The sequence below is a fragment of the Amblyomma maculatum genome, chromosome 3, assembly GCF_055883805.1.
Source record: "Amblyomma maculatum isolate TAMU_Amacu chromosome 3, ASM5588380v1, whole genome shotgun sequence".
Classification (NCBI taxonomy): Eukaryota; Metazoa; Arthropoda; class Arachnida; order Ixodida; family Ixodidae; genus Amblyomma; species Amblyomma maculatum.
In genome coordinates this window covers 198000886-198020781 of record NC_139346.1, presented here as the reverse complement: position 1 = coordinate 198020781, position 19896 = coordinate 198000886, and the positions used below count along the sequence as shown (strand labels likewise).

The window sequence follows — 19896 nt, the reverse complement described above, 5'->3', positions numbered from 1 at the left end:
AGCGTCGGCACTCATAAAAAAAAAGGAAATTAAAAAAATTGCTATGCTGAGCTGATAATGACCAGGATAAGTGTGCTGTATATAAGCTGTTCAGTGCAACTGCGGCCATCCACTCACTGCTACCTAGCTCAACCTAAAGATTGTGGTTTTCCTACTCGTGAACCTAAATCAGTTGTGGTGAGATCATTCACATTAACTTGTACTTTAATAAACTCTTTCTGCCGTAGTTCCTAACTGCACTCATTCGAAGCCTATGCTTCAAGCAAAAACTGTGATACGACCTTAATTTGACTGAAGTCGTAAACACCTAGCACTTATGGTAAGCGTTCAGAGCAGAAAAGTGGGTCTCATATGAGAGTATGAGAAGCCGACTGCAGAAAAGTAACTAGAGTCCAGGTTTGCCTCACTTTAGCGGTTATTCTCGTGTTACGCTGTCAACTACCATCAAAACTTTTTTTGGCCCTCATTATATATTGCTTCTTTGCACTCCTTTTATTAATGTGGTAGCATTAAAAGTCCCATTCACCGAAAATCCGGCATCAGCATTGTGAGCGAAAAATCACAAATATGGGCTAGCAGGAGCTGCCAACTCGGGTCTCACCTTTCATACGGGAGGGGGATATCAGAAGCAGCCTGCCAGGACATTTTAATTCATGTTACCCCTAGGCCACGTAGGTACATTCTTATGGCTTGGTTTGAGGGACTTTATATGTGGGGTAGTAGCCTATGTTATTGCGTCATAGACATTAAGGCGAAGCTTAAGAGGCCGCCCTAATTTTTTTACTTTGTATACAATTGGGAGCACACCTGTATAGAGTGCTAGAGTGGTGTGCTGTGGAACAAGAAGGGAAATCTTGGCACTGCTGTTCTGTTAATGCTACAGCGTAGTTGTCACGGCAAATAGTATGCCTACTCTCATCAGCGGTGAATTTATGGGTCTCTCTTGGAACGGATGAGGGAGAAGGGATTCAACTTGAATCTTGCATTTCTTGAATTTAAATGTTAAAAAAGGAGTTGAAAAGAAAAAGAAATAAGCATCAACATGGTTTTCTTGAATAAGATTTTTCACGTGGAGGGGGCCACCACCCCATCGTTCCCTGCTTAAATCCGCCTTTGACGTTTCTTTGGTCTAAAGCCATCATAATCTCTAGACCTGAATACCTGCTCAAAACTTGATTTTGTGCAATAAGGTAATGTTTGATGCTGTAGGTAGACATGCACACGACTGCACAGCTGGCTATCAGTACTGTAGCTTGGACAAATCTGCATGGTTGATTCGTTTTTCTTCTGCAAAGCGGTAGATGCACGAGTTTTGCGGCTGCATGCTTTGTAAATTTAGAATTGTTTAAAGAGTGGAGATTGCTACAATGTATTTGACTGACTTCTGTATTTATACCTGTAAACCTAGGTACGCTCATTCTACCTAAGCTGTTATCATTTTCTTATTGGCGTTCTTATATGCAAAACCATTTTATACGACATGCTTGGTGGCGCTCTTCGGCCTACGATGCCCTTGCGCCATAAAAATCAGTTTATCATCATCATACGACATGCTTGGGTGGGGCACAATTTGAACAGAACAAGTGTGATATCAGGCATGAGCAGACGGTGTAGTCATAACCTCCTGCTTTTGGAAATCACAACTACAAATCTAGAGTGCAGGAATATTTAAAACCATTTTATTTCAAGGCACATTGGCATTTACGGTGCCCGCCTCAACTAGAGTGTGGGTCACTCAACCACATTCTCCTTTACCTGTGATGTTGCAGTTCCTCCATTTACACCACTTAATATGGCTGCTAAATACGCTGAACTTTCCTTGTGATACTTTAAAGGGACATCGAGATCATCCCCGGCCAATTATTGTTCTCAGCAAAAAATTGATTCACAGTGAATATATTGCCCAGATAATTGGATTTAAAACTCTTCCTGCCAATCAGTTTAAGTTTGTGGTATTTTTACTGAAAACAACAAATTGCCACTGCTTTGTAGTGATTGACAGCAGAGCATAGTCTTTGCAATTTAAGGCCAAAAATCATCTTCGACACACACTTTACTTGTGACATCTGCCGGTGATGGCAACACCTGTGATTCGTTGTTTGGTTTTTCCCTGCTTATAAAAGCTGTCATTAAAAATGCAGTACCATATCAGTACAGGTCGGCTTTTGTCTTCGTCACATTTAGACCGTCCTTAGAGAGCTGCTTTTTAATCCTAATGGCACCTCACCTTTCCCTGTTATGATGGGACAGCACGTGCTGGAAAGGGGCTTAAATGCAGCTCGCTGCCAGAGGCTGAGGGATACCGCAGTAACGCTCATGTGTCCTAGTACTGCCTGTACATTCAAACCAACTTCCGCCAAGTTCACACCCCAGCTAGAAACTGCCTAATTTTGCAAATCAGCTCACCCCACCTTCCCGGCATTTCTGCAAAATCTAGGTAGCTCTTACTGGAAGTTATCCTGGCTTTCAGATGCAAAGCATTTATGGGGCCAACTGGTAGAACTTGAGAATGATGTCTAGTGCGACCTTGGTAGATCAGTCTGTTATTCAGGGAAGCCTGAGAAGGAGAAAAAGAATGGTACCATTGAGTGGTATCACAAGATGGAAGGTGGCGACGTGAAAAGCAGCATCAGAAATGGTAACCATGCTGGGGCCAATGCCCACTGAAATGATGTCTTAATAATCATTCACTTATTAGAACATGTCATACGGAAGCACCTTATGTAACTATCAGCATCAGACGAAACTCAAGCATGACATGGAAACTCAAGCATGATTCCTACTGCAATATACAGGGAGTAGGCAGCAAGTATACACATACTGTCACTGTCAAATGAAATTTGAACAAGATAACTGTTTCACCTTGCTCAAATTTCATTTGACACTGATGGTATGTGTATACTTGCTGCCTACTCCCTGTATATTGCAGTAGGAATCAGATGACAGAAAAAACGTAGACGGGAATGTGTGCTGGTTGCTCTAAGGTGGTATTCCAAGGCAAAAGGTGCCATTACAGGCAGTGTGGGCTGAAGCCAACACTGGAATAGATGAATGAATAGATGTTTATGAATGCTCAGAACGGTTCTCATGTATGATACTGCCCATCTGACTTGCTTCCAGAGGACCCAGAAGTGTTAGTATTCGTATGGTTTAGGGCGCACATAACAGCCACTTTTTTTTTTTTTTTCAACACTTACCTGTGGGCAACATTCCATAAACTTAAAAGAAGCTGATTTCTCCTTATCCCATGGCGGTACCAAGCTGACCGCCGTTAGTACCTCATGCTTGTCTTTTTGGCAGTGCAGTCTAGACTGACCTTTGGTTCTTCTTCGTGGGTGGTATATGCAGTGTCACAGAGCCCTCTGGGAACAGCGGGGGCAACGTCCTTCAGCAGCGGACAGCCAATGGGCTTCCACGAAGTGCATGGCGAGAATGTGCGCCTGGAGCAAGGGGGCAAGGTGGCACGTCGGGCCGAGAGCTTTTGCAAGGCCATTGTGTTCAGCTCCCGGCCTGTGCAGGTCAACGAGAGGGTTGTGCTGCGTATCACGGAACTATCCAATGGTTGGAGCGGTGCTCTGAGGTGACTGCTGCGATTTGTGCCCTCATAAAGCAGGCGCCGAAACCCTCTTTCTTCAGTGATGCTTTCTCTTTGTTTGCACTGCCTTCGCTTTCATTATTGGTGCTTGTGTGCAATCTTGAAGTGGTAGAGGGCATGAGACTGCCGGGAATCAAATGAACTGCACCTTATAAAGCTATTTATAGTCCACTGAAAGTGTCGCTGAAACCAATCAAGTTGTCTTGTGCAACCTTCAAATGGGACACTTGCCCTGATGTATAGGTTTTCAGTAACTAATGACAAGCTATCAACCTATCTATATTATGGTGAACTGCTTACTCTTTATAATAGAGTGCACACGTCTAGAGACAAGAGAATATTTTCACGGTTTTCACTTCTCTTCATTTCATTTCTCTTCATTCCATGCTTCCCTTAGATGACTGCTTATTGGTTATCCACTACCTCATCTTCAAGATTTTACTCGTCCTGATTTATTTGTCCTGCTTTAATGCTGTGAAGGGACCACAGTTTATTTCAAATATACACTTTGGCTGCACATCGAGTATTTGAAGTTGTAACAGTTGGTAGTTTTCGGAAAACAAAGCGGAGCATTAAAAAAATTTGATTCTCCGCTGACACTGGTTTGTGCCTCACGGCTGGCCAAATGCGCCACACGTCTTTGGTAACTCATGGTTAGCAGGGAGCTGCCTTAACCACATAATGAAAACACTGCAGGATATGTCGTGTGCAAGACTGTTTTTGTTTGTATTCATTCTTAATGCGACTGTAAGCACTATATGCACTGCATTGTCATGTGGTGCTTGTTTTACTTATTTCAAGAGTCATGAAGGAGGTTTTTTGGTATCGCATGTCACACACTATATTTTCAAGGCACCAGGTTTTAATGAGACGTGGCATAGATGCAAAAAGCAACTTTACAGGGTTTCTCATGAATGTATCATTCTTGTGTTTCATTTTATATATTTCGTTAAGCCCGAGCGCTTTCTTTAGTAATTGGTCGCTTTGTCTACCTTGGTAATCTGGGATAGCAAATTTTTATTTTTTTTTCTCCATGCATCGCTTTGTTTTCTTTTGCTGTTTCAGGTTGGGGTTCACGGCCCACGATCCTGTCACGTTGCAGGGCACCTTGCCCAAGTACGCTTGCCCAGATTTGACAAACAGGCCTGGGAACTGGGCGAAAGCGTTAGGTGAAAGGTATGTCGCCAATTGTGCACAACAGGTTATCATGTAACCTCTCATTAGCCATGGAAGGCTAAATAGTTGATGACATGACAGAGTTTCTTAGGGCTGGGAGGGTCATTGGGAAAACACCTACACCAACCACTTGAAGAATGAACATGTTTCATCTCCCAATGCCAGGGTTATTTTTTATAATTTGTATTTATGAAAAAAGAAAGTGCAGCGCAGCAGGAGATTGAAGACAGAGCAACAGGCACTAAGAGCACGGGCTTGTGCATAGAAGGCAGTATAACAAAGAAGGTCATTCCACTAAATTTTTTATGGCATGAGGCAGCACAGTGATGGATATGTTGGAAAGATAATTTAGAGCACAAATGCAGTAGAACCTCGTTGATACATTCCTGGTTCATATGGTTCATACCAGTTTCCACTTCATATGCTCAAAATCGTAGGCATTAAAAAATCTCCCATAGAACTAGTTTTTTTTCTCCCAGTTAACGTGGTCCCAGATAACATGATTTCCCGGTAACTAGGCTCAAAAGTGCAACTAATTATGGTCACATAATACATTTTGCAATCAACCAGACACTGTGCTAACGAGCACTCTCAACATTAAAAACTGATCAGCGTCGCTCACCCGTCATAGTTGCTCTACTGCAGTGCGGAGTTGCGAAGGGGCGAAGCATCAAAGAAAGCCAACATGCGAGGCGCATGATCCCACAAAAACGTGACCATAAGAAGAAACGAGATGGTGGCTTTGCGGTGGCTCGATGGCATATGTGTAAAGCGCTTGAGAACTACAACTGTTCGCTGGTATACGAGCGAGCCATGTCTCGGGGACGCAACATGTGAAAATGGGTAGTGGCTGTATTCCATCGCGATGGCTTCTCCACTTGTCCTTCGTGTAAGGGAGCAAAGCATCTGGAAGCAACGAAGGAAGCGATCCTGGCTCGTCATTGCCTTCTATGAACAGAATTTGTCTCTTCCGCGTTTAAGACAATGCAAATATGAACTGAATTTTGCTAGAGATAAAAAGGGAGCTGTTCATACTTGATGTCTATATGCTAATCTGCACTTTTGTGCAGGGTAAGTCTCAATATTAAATGCCTTTGTACCTCATTCCACAGTTAAGTTTCTCTGTATATGACCATATCATATGTTTTCCAGATAATACTTTTTTTTTTTTCGCATTTAAAAATGTGTCAATGAGGTTTTACTGTAGCTAGTTTCCATAGACTGCATGCCATTCTTAGTCCGTTCACTCGCGATGGGCTTGGCTTCAGGACTACTCTTGAGTGCACATCATATATATCTGATAAGTTGCCCAACTCCCTAGCACGCCACCACATGCACGTGTCACATCTTTGAAAACACTTGTAACATCAGAACTAGTTTCCTGAAAAGCATGAAGCTGTGTTAAAATTGGTTTTATGACATGCCATGCACATGAACTGGCATTGTAGCCAGAGTAAAATTTTATTGCAGGTGGCATTTCATTGTTAACGCCATTAAGCCTCTTATGTTGTGTAGTGGGTAGCTACGTTCGCAAGGGTTCAGATGCGATGCAGGATAGGCCTAACACCATCTAGCGACTGGTGTGTGTGTATATATATATATATATATATATATATATATATATATATATATATTTATTTTTCAGCTTAGTGTTCAAGCGTCAATAAAGAAATTTGTGTTCAACAGAATAGTAAAAAACTGCCACAGTTAGGCTAATGTTGATTGTCCTTTCTTATGCTTTGTAAGCAATGCTTTGTTCCTATTTCCCACTTGCGGCATACCATGACATTTGCACGTGTCTTCTTGTCGCAAGCGGACTAAAAAGTAGATGATGCTGCATGCAGGAACCTGTTTCAGAACTGCATGCTCTCCTAATTGATTGGGAAGGCCTGTAGTTTCCACAGTGTGGCAAGCTAGTGTTAAACATCTTGCATTTTGCAAGTTAGTGTTGACAATCTCTCTTAGTGTTGAAATCTCCGATACGTCTCGCAGAAAACGTTTCGTATAAGCGGACTGTGAGTTATCACTGAGCTTCATTGTGCAGATAGCATAAACATGGTTCGTTTTTATCCCGGACCGCTGAATTTTGGCTGCTGGCCTACAAGCATGTTTCTATCCGAATCCAACATTGTTATTCTTTTTTCTTTCATTTTCTTTTTAAAGTGAAAGGTTTAGAGGTAGTTCGAGTCCTCGGGTATGCATGGTTTTCACCTTGAGGGAGGTTTAGAGGTCAATCTTCTGTGTTAAGCCTGGTGGTCGTCGTGTGACTTTGGGGCATAGTCACATAGGCCACCAAGTGGCCCATGACCACTGTCAAGGTCACGTGACCTGGTCGTCACCATGTGACAGGGCATAGTCACATAGGCCACCAAGTGGCTCGTGACCACTGTCAATGTCACATGAGGTGGCATCAAGGTCACGTGATCTGGTGGTTGCCATGTGACTTTGGGGTATAGTCACATAGGCCACCAAGGGGCCTGTGACCAGGGTCAAAGTCACGTAAGGTGACGTCAAGGACAATGTCATGTGACCTGGTGATTGCCATGTGACTAGGGCATAGTCACATAGGCCGCCAATAGCCTGTGACCACTGTTAAGGTCACATGAGGTGACATCAGTGTAACGGGGAAATAGAGGGCACTAGAGGGGCCATACATGTATAAATAAAAGTCCTCGAGCTCCTGCCTAGGCTACAACATTGCGCGAAATGGAGAATGAACACCCTGCTACAGTAGTGCTTCGGAACACAAAGAAGGCACGTCGGATTGAGGCCCTGAAAATGCGGCCCGCCGAAGAGACCGATGAAGAACGGGCTATACGTTTGAAGAAATGCACAATGTGTTTGTTCCAAGCTTGGCAATGAGCATAGCCATGTACACCCTTGCGCAAAAGTGGAGAGACCATGTGTTTTGAAAAACTTCACGTTATTTCTGAGTTATGCATGAAGTAGCCTCGCTAATATGCTTGCCATCTTGCCCAAGCAAATTATTCAGGTGCATTTTTTTACACAGAACAATATTAATTGCAGTGGTTCACATGGTCTTTTCACTCTTGTGCGATAGTGTACATGAAGCTTTCGCTTCCTTCCTGGGTTAACCAAAGCTAAACCACCAGCTGATTTCTTGTTTGTATCTGCATTATAGCAATAAATAGTGAGGTGCTTTGCTGTTGAATTATGCATGAATGTGTATTAGATTTGAAACTTGTTTTTCTTTCTCGAGGTATGCCACAGAGGGAACCCTGCTTCACTACTATGTGAACAACATGGGTGAGGTGTTCTTTGGCATCAATGGTGAGGAGAAGGGGCTCTTTTTAAATGGTGTGGACACCAGGATGCCCCTATGGGCCCTCATCGACATCTACGGCAATACCACAGCCATCAAGATGGTTGGTGAGTTAGCCAGCAGCTTCACTACTCCTTTTTTCGGGACTGTGCCTGAAGCATTTAGGATTTCATGGGATTTCACCTAAGACTTTTCACGATTTTTAAGGATAAGATTTTTTTAATTAGAGGACTGATTTCTTCAACAGAGTACTTCCAGCAGTGGTGCACATCAGAAGAGAGAGAAGACATGCTAACTAGCAGACTGGTCAGCCAATAATAACATAGTTAACTTTTTAGATATTACTTTTAAGCTCTTTATCGAAATTGATATTTTATTCTACAATAAAAAAACGTTGCAAAGAGTTCAAATAAAAAGCTGTAAAAACAGTTTGAGGAGCTCTGACTGCCTCAAGCTAATTTCTTTATTTAGAAATCCAGCTTCTTATGCTGTTGAACCACTTTTGTCCTTCCTTGGGCAACAGACCTCCTTGGGCTGCAGTGCGACTCACCCATGCGATAGACATTGGTACTCACGCTTCATACCGGAAGCTCCCTTACCTTCCCCCACCGAAGGTTCGGTCATCGAGGAGCAGGTCGACGATATGCTCCAGTACCTTGTCATTCAGCAGTCCTCAAGCCCCTGGGCTTTACCGATCATCTTGTGTCAGGAAGAAGGATGGCTCTGTTCATTTCTTTGTCAATTTTCATTGGCTAAACAAGGTACTTGTAAAGATTTTATTGCAAAAGCAGTACTATGCCAGGTCTAACCGCTCATTGCTGTGTACTGTGTCCGTGGTCCCCTGGCAGGAGCTGCCAACTTGGGTCTCTCGTTTCACATGGGATGGTTATGTCAGAATCAGCCTACCAGGACCCTGGCATTCACGTTACCCCTATAGGCCACTAAGGCACGTTCATACGACTCTCTCATTTCACATGGGACGGTTATGTCAGAATAAGCCTGCCAGGACCCTGGCATTCACGTTACCCCTATAGGCCACTAAGGCACGTTCATACGGCTTGGTTAATGCGGGGCTGTATATGTGGGCTGGGGAAGAAGAATGCTCGGTCACCCACATCTAATGCTTTCACTCCATATTCGGTTCAGCAGCGTTGAACCCTTCTAATTTTTTTATCCACTTCCTCAGATTGACAATGCCCTTGACTGCCTCCACGGTGCAGAATTCTTTTTGTGGTTGGGCTCGCACTCCAGCTTTTGGCAGGTTCTAATGGCAGACTTTGACCTCTCAGTGCCTTGTTTGAATTCAGTGTCATGCCATTTCGATTGTGCAACGCCTTGGTAACATTTGAGTATATGATGGATACGGTATTCTGTGGCTTGAAATGAGATATCCCTTTTTACCTCGATGACACCCACCACAGGACTGTTCTGAAATGCCTCTCAGACACAGGCCTACAATTAATTTGATGAACTGTCACCTCACTACATGCCATTTGACTGTTTTGAGCCATGTGGTATCCATAGATGGAGGGCTTCCTTACCTGTCCAAATCTCGTTCTGCCAAAGGTTTTCTGAAGCCGACAGCTGCAGAAGAACTTCGCAGTTTCATTGGCCTCTGTTCTTATTTCCGTTGATTTGTCCAGAATTTCGCATCCATCGCTGGGCCACTCAACATTGCTCTTTCAGGGTAGTCTTCAGACTTTGACAAAGCCTTTTTTACCACCTGGTACGCTTTTCTCACCTCTTCACCTATGCTGCACCATCTTGACCCCATCTCTCCCACTGACATGCACACTTAGGCCAGTGGTGTCTGCCTCAGCGCAGTGCTCGCTCAGCATAAGGCCAGGGTTTGACGAATACATTGTCACATATGCTTGCCACACGAGGGCTGACCAGTTCACGTCCCGGAAACGTAGACAAAAGTTCAACCTTTACAAGCCCACAGAGTCCGACCACCAACACTGCTTATGTTATCCCCAATACTCCCTCTCCCTCGTGCTCTTCCCCCAATATAGAACCAACAGACAACTCTCCTCAACCCGCGTGTGTCGCAGCACTAGCAACGTCTGCTCCTCTTCCTGCACCCCGCAGATGCACACGAAAAAAGAAACTTCCGTCAAGATTCAAAGACTATGTGATTAATTAGAAGACCTGTAAACATTTGCTAGTATTCTTATTTTCTTTAAGTGCGGCTCTTTCAAGATGACAGAAAGAGTGGAGAAAGACTACACTGCCGCCGAAAAAGAAAGAAAGCTTCTCTATTATCTGGACAGTTCATAAATTTCGTCCTTACTTGTACAGCTGACCATTTGACACCATCACAGACCATCACACGTTGTGCTGGTTATCGTCACTAAAGGATCTATCTGACTGCCTTGCTTGATGTGCTTTACGCCTTCGAGAATTTGACACCCACGGTACCTACTATTCTGGCTACAAACATGCTGACACAGATGCTCTTTCCCGTTCTCTTATACCACACACGACCACCACCTCAACCCCTCCGTCCTCAGAAGTTATCTTCTCTCAGCTTCATGATATCTGAGCCGCGCAAAGATCCCTAGATCACCTCTCTTCTTGCTTTTCTGTCTCAGCCTTCTCTGCAATCTGCACCTCAAGCCCTCCATCGCCAAGGGCCTCACTTTACCATTTGGGACAACCTCTTGTAATCCGCTGCAACTTTGGTTTGGTTTGGTTTATGGGGTTTAACGTCCCAAAGCGACTCGGGCAATGAGAGACGTCATAGTGGAGGGCTCTCAAAATTTCAGCTACCTGGGTTCTTTAACGTGCATTGACATCTCACAGCGCACGAGCGTCTAGCTTTTCGCCTCCCCTGAAAAGTTTCCTGATGGGGGCAAATGCACGCTCAAAGACTTGATATTGATATACATATATATTGAACCTGATCGCGGAAGCTGGGATGATCTCCTTCCCTACGCTACTTTTGCTTATACGCGATTTTACAAAAATAAAAAAACATATTGCGGAGCCGGGCTGCTCTCGTAGCACAGGAAAGTGTTGACTGCACCCCCCTTAAAGCCCAGTCAAACTGGTTTCACCAAGGATCGTAAAATGGTCTACAGTACAGCCACACAGACGGATGCAGGATTTTTGTCATTCTTCCTTCTACATGGACATGAGCCCTCATCTATTTTGGATACCATCCTCTCATACTGTCCTGACAGCCCCGAATGTACTGCTATTTCCCAAGCCACGAAGCACACTGAAAATTGCCACCGCCTAGCCCGATCATTCACAACAAAACACCTACTTTGTTTACAGGTTCGCACTTAGTTTCGGCCGGGTCAGCCCCTCTCTTGTTTAGCTGTGGGTTACTGCAGCATGCCCACACTTGTCCCAGAAACTGCTGGCCAGGTTCCAAGGCTCACACCGAGTGATTAAGCAGACCTCATCGGTGAACTACACTTCTGCGTCCATTGTACCTTCTTCCAATCTGTGTCGCCGTTGGTGTGAGACTATTTGCATCAACGCCTGAAGTTATTCTATGACCCGACCACATTTCCCTCCCCTTGTCTCGCCAGGATGGCTATCTCTTCACTCAGGGGGTGATTGTAGTGAAGAAAATAACTCAGTAGCAGCTCAATGGGACTACAGTATAGAACAAGAACGAAGGGGCCGAGAGTTCTTGTGTTGCTTCGGACACAGCGTGCAGTGCGCCGGTTTATCACCCCTACCATTAGACTATAAACAACCATCTCTTACAAGAGATTTGAAGGCCACCCTAATTAATAGCCATAATTAAGACCCATATCAATTTTCAGACATGCACTGTTTTGTGATATGCACTCCTAGGCATGACTAGCGCTGTTTGCTACTGGTAATTTCGCTTTTGCCTGAGTATCACTCAGATTCTTCATGCTGTAGCAACAACAAGAAAAGCATTTTCGAAAATCTAAAACCTGATATAGATATTACTTGCGGTTGCCTTCAGGCTCTTAATAATTAATGAGCATAACAATAATGCAATTGTAGCAGCACCCTCTCTGGGTGATGAAAGTGACAAAAAAAGAAAGGACAAGGTCTGCATGCCAGGAGCACTTGGGCTTCGGGTTTGGACTTGGAGCCAGAAAAATAAAACCCTTTATTTAGTCCACATTTGACTGGTCCGGGTCCTGTTTCGTGACGGCGCTCTACACAATCAAACTCGGTATAAAAAATGCGGTTGTTACAAATTATAGACAATATCGAACTCTCCAATAGCTTTCGCTCCAACATACTATTTTCTACTCCGCACGACTATGATGTGGAGAAGTCAACCTAGCCGGTGCTTGGCATGCCGTCCAATGGCGTGGCATCATTGTGGGCCAGCAGAGCTGTGCGGACAAGCCGAACATTCTGGTTCTCTCTTTTCTTCGAATGTCTTCGAAGATGTCTATAAAACTCAAGGAAAAGACTTCCCATTTCTCTAGCAAGGATAGCCTGAGTTGCTGTCCCTTTAGTGACTAAAGCGCACTGCATTCGCATGGTTTTCTTTTGAAATTTTGCATCACGAATTTCGGCTACATTGAATTATTTTATGATTTTTTTACTTGTTTGCTGTAAAGAGGCTTGACTGTTGCTAAAAAGCTAACATGTCTTCGCTCCGTGCTGATGCGCGCCATGAATTGGAATGGTACACTTAAGAAAGCTGGTTTCCTACTCTCACATCCTATATTTAAAAAGTGCAGAAAGTCATAAGTGAAACAGCCTGCATCAGAGGGAATACACCTTATTTCAAATACATAACCGAATTTTTTTCTTTGTGTTTCTGTGCTCAAACAGTCCTGATTGTGCTGATTGAAGTTTTGTGCACAAGTAAACAGCTAGATGTTTCTGCAGTGCTCGCCAGGTTTTCATTTTGGTTGTGCCCGAGTACAGTTAATAGGCACAGGTTTTTACATCAGGAAAACAATGTTCAGTATGAGGTCTGTTTATTTTTCTTATCTCCTGTGTGTGAGAAGGTTAAAAAAGGTTGGTCGTTGCAGTTTGGATGGAGAAGCTGCCCATTTCATTTTCCCGAAAAGCAATCCAGTGATAGTAGGGCCAAATGTTTCGTTTCTCGTTAACCCCGCCGGCGTGACGCAGTGGCTACAGGGCTCGAGTACTGTTCCCAAGGGCGCGGGATCGAATCTCGACCTCGGTGGCTGCTTTCGATGGAGGCAAAGAGCAAGGTGCTCATGTGCTATACGACGTCGGTGCACGTTAAAGAACCCCAGGTGGTTGAAATCTCCGGAGTCCTCCACTACGGCATCTTTCATAGCCTGAGTTGCTTTGGGATGTTAAACCACACAAACCAAGCTTCTTGTTAAGGGAACCATGGAAAAAGTATATATGGTGTACACACCTGAATTTTTAAATACTGAACCACTTTACTAATCTTTAGAGAAACTGTATATCTCTACCCCTTTAAACAAGTATAGGGCCAATTTTTAGCTGTGTGTTTTCTTCTTTGAAATGATGCCTAAGACTTTACGCAAATCACCATGGGCCGTTTGTCTATAACTGCATATTTATAGCCAAATTACTTTTTTTTTCGCCTGTTATAGTTTCGGTTTAAACAGGTCAGCGATGGTTACGATGTCAAGGTTATGCCTAGATCTCATGAAAGATGAAAAACTTGCGATGTAATCACTCTTTGATCATTTTAATTCACTACAGCATTAAAGCCATCCTGTATCGAGAACAGGAGTCACAATAGGTGAATAACAGCAACTGTACTGCAGTTTTTTCACCCTCACGTGACCTACACTTGACTTTGATGTCACAGCCTTCGCTCTGTTGCTGAAAGTAAAAACGGCAAAACAAGGAAGGAAAAAGTTTTTGTGGTCGTAGGCAAAATTGACATGGTGATTCATGTATACAGTAATGTCTTGCATATCATTTGCAGGGGAAAAAAATGCACACAAAATTTGATGTCTCTGCTCATTTAGAGGTTGAGCATGTAAACTCATTTACAAGAGCCCTTCTTGTTTGTTTTCCTTCTTGCAGAGGATGAACAGTTATTGAACAACCGCAACGAGATCATTCGCAACGGTGAGTTCCAGTTGATCATTTCCTGCTTCTTTATGGTTGATGGTCATGGTTATGGTTATTGGTTTGCGGGAGGAATTGCTGACTTCCCCTTGTTTCAGTTTCCATGACGTCTCCAGGCATGGAGGACCTCATTCGACAAATGGAAGGATTGAGCGGTGCAAGGGATGGCGCACCTTGGCAAGCAGTACCGGGGCCAGAAGTAATTTGGTTTTTCTTTCTTTTCTTCTTTTTTCTTCTTTTATGCGGTCATTTCACCGACGTAATTGTTATTGGGGCTGCGCACTTGCAGAATGTGTGGTGGTTGGTTGCTTATAGTGCGTTGTGGAGCTGCAGTTTAGCGTTTATGTACTGAAGACAGTGAAGGAAAGACTGGTTCCTTTGTCGTTGCATAAATAAGTCTCCGGTCACTTTTAGCTTGCCCCGCTCAGCCGCGAAAGAAAAAGAGAAAAATAAGGAACAAATTGTGGGTATGACCGAAGTGAGCTTGAAAATGCAGTTGAATGATATCCTGATGCCCATCGTTTAGTTTGCTCTTAGCGCAGGAGTCCTTTATTTTTAGTTCGGGGCTTCTACTCTGTCGTGGCAGCATCGCATGTACTTACACTGTTGTCTATGCTTGAGGCTGCGAGGTTGGCATCATGTGAACCAGGTGTCCAAGTCAAGGGTGTAGCCTTGTCCTAGTTTATGACACTTGTTTTCATCTATTGCAACCTGTCTTGGCATACCTGTTTTGGCGTGTTTGCAAAGGAGAGTTGTAAAGCACAGATATACTTGTTGTCATGACGAAGAAACTTTGCGCAAAACGAAATAGGACACTTCTCCACCAGTGTGGTACGGGGCTTCTGGTGAAGGATGTTTCATAAAATTCTTTAACGATTGTAATATCCTTTAACGAGATGCCTGCACATTGAGTGGTTAGGCAATGTTTGTTCTTCTTTACTTTAATGCATGTGTTCGGTAATATCGTTGCAGAATCACAAAATAAAATTGTATCGGAATCTCGTGCACAGCACACTACATGCAGCTGATGTGCTCATATACGTGGATATGTGCAGCATGATTTATGCTTAGAAACCGCGGCCTTGCTGACGTCGTTGCTGTAGTTAAGAAGGGGTTGGAATGGGGCCTATTAGTATTAAAGCAGGCGACAGAGAAATATACAGTTAGGGAGTGTATACAGAATCTACATTCACTCTAAATCATATAAGGAAACTTTTTCTGCCCCTGTTTTGCTATAAGAGGCCATGCCACCTGTGGAAAGTTGGGGGAACAGCAGAACTATCGTACCTCAAGACTTACAACGTTTCAGTGCGCCGATGCTGTGACTTGTAATTTCATTTATGAAAACATTGTCTTCCTCCGGGTTAAGTGGAGAGATATGGGAGAGGCCTTCGCCCTGCAGTGGGTATAATCAGGCTGATGATGAGGATGATGATGTCTTCCTCCCCGCTGCAGTTAGGTGTGAATATAAATGGACGAATGAATGCAGGCTGCGCAGGCGATGGGCAGTTCCGAGTGCCTTGACGGCCGCGCCAGGCAGCCGGCTCCCCCACCTCGCCACCCGACCACTGTGCATGCCACCGCCTCACCACTGAACCCCTGGTTCCGGATACCATTCCATAACGTGCTAGGCCCCAATGCCCGGCTTGACCCTGCGGACAGGTGAGTAGCCATGCCAGGGTGGGAGGTCTTGCAAGTGTAGTCAGATGAATTAGATTTTTCTTCTTTGACTAATACTGTGAGAAAGTAAATGATGTACTAGGTGCCAAAAAATCGGTTCTTATCTTTGATTTCTTCAGTGACTGCATTCTTGAGCTTGCCGCTGCAACTGAAATCCAGGAAATTTCTGTGTGCGATGTAGTGTCAGTGCCTACCGTGTCACTTATAGCTAGGGCCCCACGCATTTCATGATTGCACAAAAAAACTGCAAATTTTTGTATTTTTTATATAATTTTGTGTAATGGTCATATATTATTATCCTTCTTTCTTTAATGAGTTGTAGGCATCAGCAGGATTGATAGGAATGTGATTAATGTACTAATTGACTCAATTCCCTCAAAGCGGGGAAACAATGTTCTGCTGATCTCTTGACATGCTTGCTCCCCCCGTACGCTCAAGAAAGCTAGCACTTCAAGTGCTGGGGTTCTGGGAGCAAAATACTCGAGCTATTATGGAATTAGTCATGATAATGGCACCTGTTGAAAGCGGTGTTACCATATTTGAACAGTATAGAGGCCGACCTCCGTGGAGTGATAAACTTCCGAATAACTAGAGAACATCGCTTGGCGACGACTCCGTCGCACGCGCGGCACGAAAAAATTCTGTTTGCACCCGATCTAACATGGTCAGATATTTTCGCCCAGCGGCCGCCGCTTTGCCGCATCTGAGCGTAAGCAAATCAGCGCACAGAACTGGTTCTCTTAGCTCCTCCCTCTACAATGACCGCCGCCACCGGCCGGCTTCATTCTGTTCCGAGCACATTTTTGCAAACATCGTCAAAAGAAGCATTTAGTACGGCATCAATCGCCACGTTTCTGATTAAGCATAATCGAATCTAGGATCGAAAGGCTGTTGATGCCAAGCACAGAGAGGTGGCTTCTCAGGTGAAGGAATGCAAGTGTTTTCTTCCTGCAGCGATTCAGGAGTTAGCTCGTTGCAATGCAAATAATGTACCGTATTTACTCGCATAATGATCGCACTCGCGTAATGATCGCACCCCTCAATTTTGAGGTCAAAATTCCATTTTTTAAATTCCCCGCGTAATGATCGCACCCCGAACATGGAGCCGCCTGGTGGTTGATCTGCAGTCATCCCGCAGCGAATGCATTCCGACGAGTTCCCAACCTAGTCTAGTAACGTTGGAGTTCCCATGATTCCATGCTTTGCGGCATTCGCCATTTTGCAATTCGGCAGCGTCGTAGCGTGCTTTGTGTTTTTGTGCGAGTTTACGCCATTTCACTATGGGGCGGTATGCCAGTTACACCACCGCGTTCAAGCTCAAGGCTGTCGACTATGCACTGGAGCATGGCAACCGCGCTGCTGGTAGGCATTTCAGCGTGGACGAAATGAGGATACGCTATTGGAAGAAGCAGCGCGAGAAGCTGATGGCTACGAACAAGGCATGGCGGGCTTTCCGTGGACCCAAAATGGGCAAGTTCCCTCGTGTTGAGGAGGTGGTCCTAGAATACATGAGGGACCTGCGCAAGGATGGTTGTGCAGTGTCATTAGAAATGATACAGACGCAAGCACGCACAACTGCCAGGAAGCTGGGGATCGCCGCAAAGGATTTCCGCGCTAGCTCCGGTTGGACGACTCGCTTTATGCGACGGAATGGACTTTCCCTGAGGCGGCGGACGTCGTTGTGCCAGCGGCTCCCAGCCGCGTATGAAAGCAAAGTGATAGACTTCCATCACTTCGTCACTAGGCTTCGCGAAAAATGCGGTTACCTCATGTCGCAAATTGGAAACGCCGATCAAACTCCACTGACGTTCGACATGCCCCGGAATACAACTGTGAACGAGAAGGGTCCTCGTGAAGACGTCTGGCGCAGAAATACAGCGATGCACAGTCATGCTTGCTGTGACGGCCGATGGGCGGAAGCTGCCACCATACGTGATCTTCAAACGGAAGACTATTCCGAAGGGAAACTTTCCCCGTGGCATCCATATACGTGCGCAGATGAAAGGGTGGATGACTGCAGACCTGATGGTCGACTAGATCAAGACTGTTTGGGGAAGAAGACCAGGAGCATTTCTGCTTCCCTCACTTCTGGTTTTGGACAGTTTTAGGGGTCACCTTGTGGACAACGTGCGTGCCAAGCTGAAAGAGCTGCGCACGGACATTGCAGTCATTCCTGGCGGCCTGACTTCGCTGCTGCAGCCTCTCGACGTGTCTTTGAACAAACCGTTCAAGGACAACGTTCGACGACTTTATGCTGAGTGGATGGCGATGGGCCAGCATGATTTGACGCCGAGCGGAAAGATTAGAAGGCCATCCGTGGAGATGCTGTGCTCGTGGATCACAGAAGCGTGGAGCAGTATCCCCGATGAGGTAGTGGCTAAGAGTTTTAAGAAGACAGGCATATCTAACGCTTTGGATGGAATGGAAGATGACTTCCTGTGGGATTGTGAAGATGCTCCCAGCGACGACACTGCCGTTTCCGATTAGTCGTGCAGCTGTGAAAGTGAGGATGGCGAGGATTCAGACTTTGATTAGAGTACTGACGAAAAAAAATAAATGGGCATTGTGCACTCCATGTGATGCTTAATGTGCGTGTTTATTGCGAAGGTAAGCCTTACTCAGCTTTTATTTTTGGTTGTAATCGAGATATATGTTCTAAGACGTCTGACCTGCAACTTGTTTGCGTTTTCGGTGGTCAAAAATTTTTTGTAGAAAATTTACCCCGCGTAATGATCGCACCCCGAAATTTGCGTCAGTATTTTAAAAAAGAAAGTGTGATCATTATGCGAGTAAATACGGTATCAAATTCTTAGAATCACTGTTCTCGCGTCGGTTGCAATGCGGAAGCATTTACGAGATTCTAATATGAGTAGATATGCACCGGCGATCTACATTGGCGTGGCTGGTGGCAGGGTTTCATCTCCCGTTGCTGCCACGGTAGCGTGCATGAACAACGAAAACCAGGCTAAGTGTACAACTCCATTGAAATGCCTTCTAAGGCTAGAGGAAAGGAAAAGCTTACGACGAATATGAAAAACAAACTTTTGGGACAAAAGCGAAGAACATAGTGGCCGGTGAAGCAGCGAATTGGCTGGGCTGCTGCTCAAACATACAGGTACAATGCTGTAGCCTGGTGCTTTCTTATTTTTTTGTTCTTTTTGTCACTTTGTGTATGTGCTATATTGCAGTATGCTGTATCCGTTTCTTTTTTGTCCGGCAACCAGGACATGTCGTTGCAACGGGTAGAGTGCTTCAATGTGCGAGACGGGATGGCTACACACTGCGCTTCGCCCAACGGCGGCGCACGCCAGCGGCATTAGCCCTTTAATGGATCGTGCAAAGATTTCGCAGTGAAAGTTCGCCCCTTGAAGGCAGACCTTAACGCTGATTTTTGCATCGGGCCATTTCTGAAATGACTCCGCGTTATGCGCAATTTATAAAATGTGAAAACTCTTCACTGTTGTTTGAGATACCAAAGGGAGCTTGGCCACTGGGTTCATGAGCTGCAGAAAAAGCCAATTTTTCTACAACCTTGGTCATACAAACGAAGAGGGCGGCATGTAATGGTGGGAAAGAGTTACTACAAACGTGGAAAAAAAAGCAGTATGGGCCAGTCGGAAAGAAAAGGTACTACAAACGTGGAAAAAAAGCAGTACAGGCCAGTCGGAAAGAAAAGGAGGTCAGGAAAGCGCCATGATGAACAGGGCAGAATGGAAAGGCTAAACCAGGCTGTGGCTGAGTTCAAACTTTTAGTGAGAGCTGTCGGTGGTCGCAGTTTCCAACTTGCAAAATTTTCCAAGTCAGCTTAACTGCAGAGATTTTTTTTAAAAGCACTCATTCAGACTCATTTGTGCTTTTTTGTACTCTCCGCTCTGCCAAAAAAGAGGCTAACATGAGGAGAGGTACCCCCCCCCTCCCCCCTCCTCTCAATCCCCCCACTTTAGTATTCCTTTTTGAGAAATAGGCGGAGTTTCCTTCCCCCAGAAATGCTTCGTTGGCAAAAATTTTAGAACAAAATAATTTTTTTAATATGCAATTTCTATTTTTAAATTAATAGGAAAGAATCGGGGCATTCTTAGTTTATGGAGACACCCCTCTTAGAATCATTTCTTTTATACCTCTGACACAC

General features: G+C 44.7%; 1 protein-coding gene across 1 annotated transcript in view; it reads left to right on the top strand.

The window, feature by feature from the left end:
• The window catches only part of neur (E3 ubiquitin-protein ligase neur), a 37019-nt gene that overhangs the window by 1525 nt on the left and 15598 nt on the right, over positions 1-19896 (top strand). The window contains exons 2-7 of the mRNA XM_084599192.1: positions 3349-3580; positions 4661-4771; positions 7992-8161; positions 14043-14087; positions 14186-14286; positions 15577-15749. Of these exons, the coding sequence (XP_084455318.1) occupies positions 3349-3580; positions 4661-4771; positions 7992-8161; positions 14043-14087; positions 14186-14286; positions 15577-15749 (832 nt within the window). The remainder of the gene's footprint in view (positions 1-3348; positions 3581-4660; positions 4772-7991; positions 8162-14042; positions 14088-14185; positions 14287-15576; positions 15750-19896) is intronic.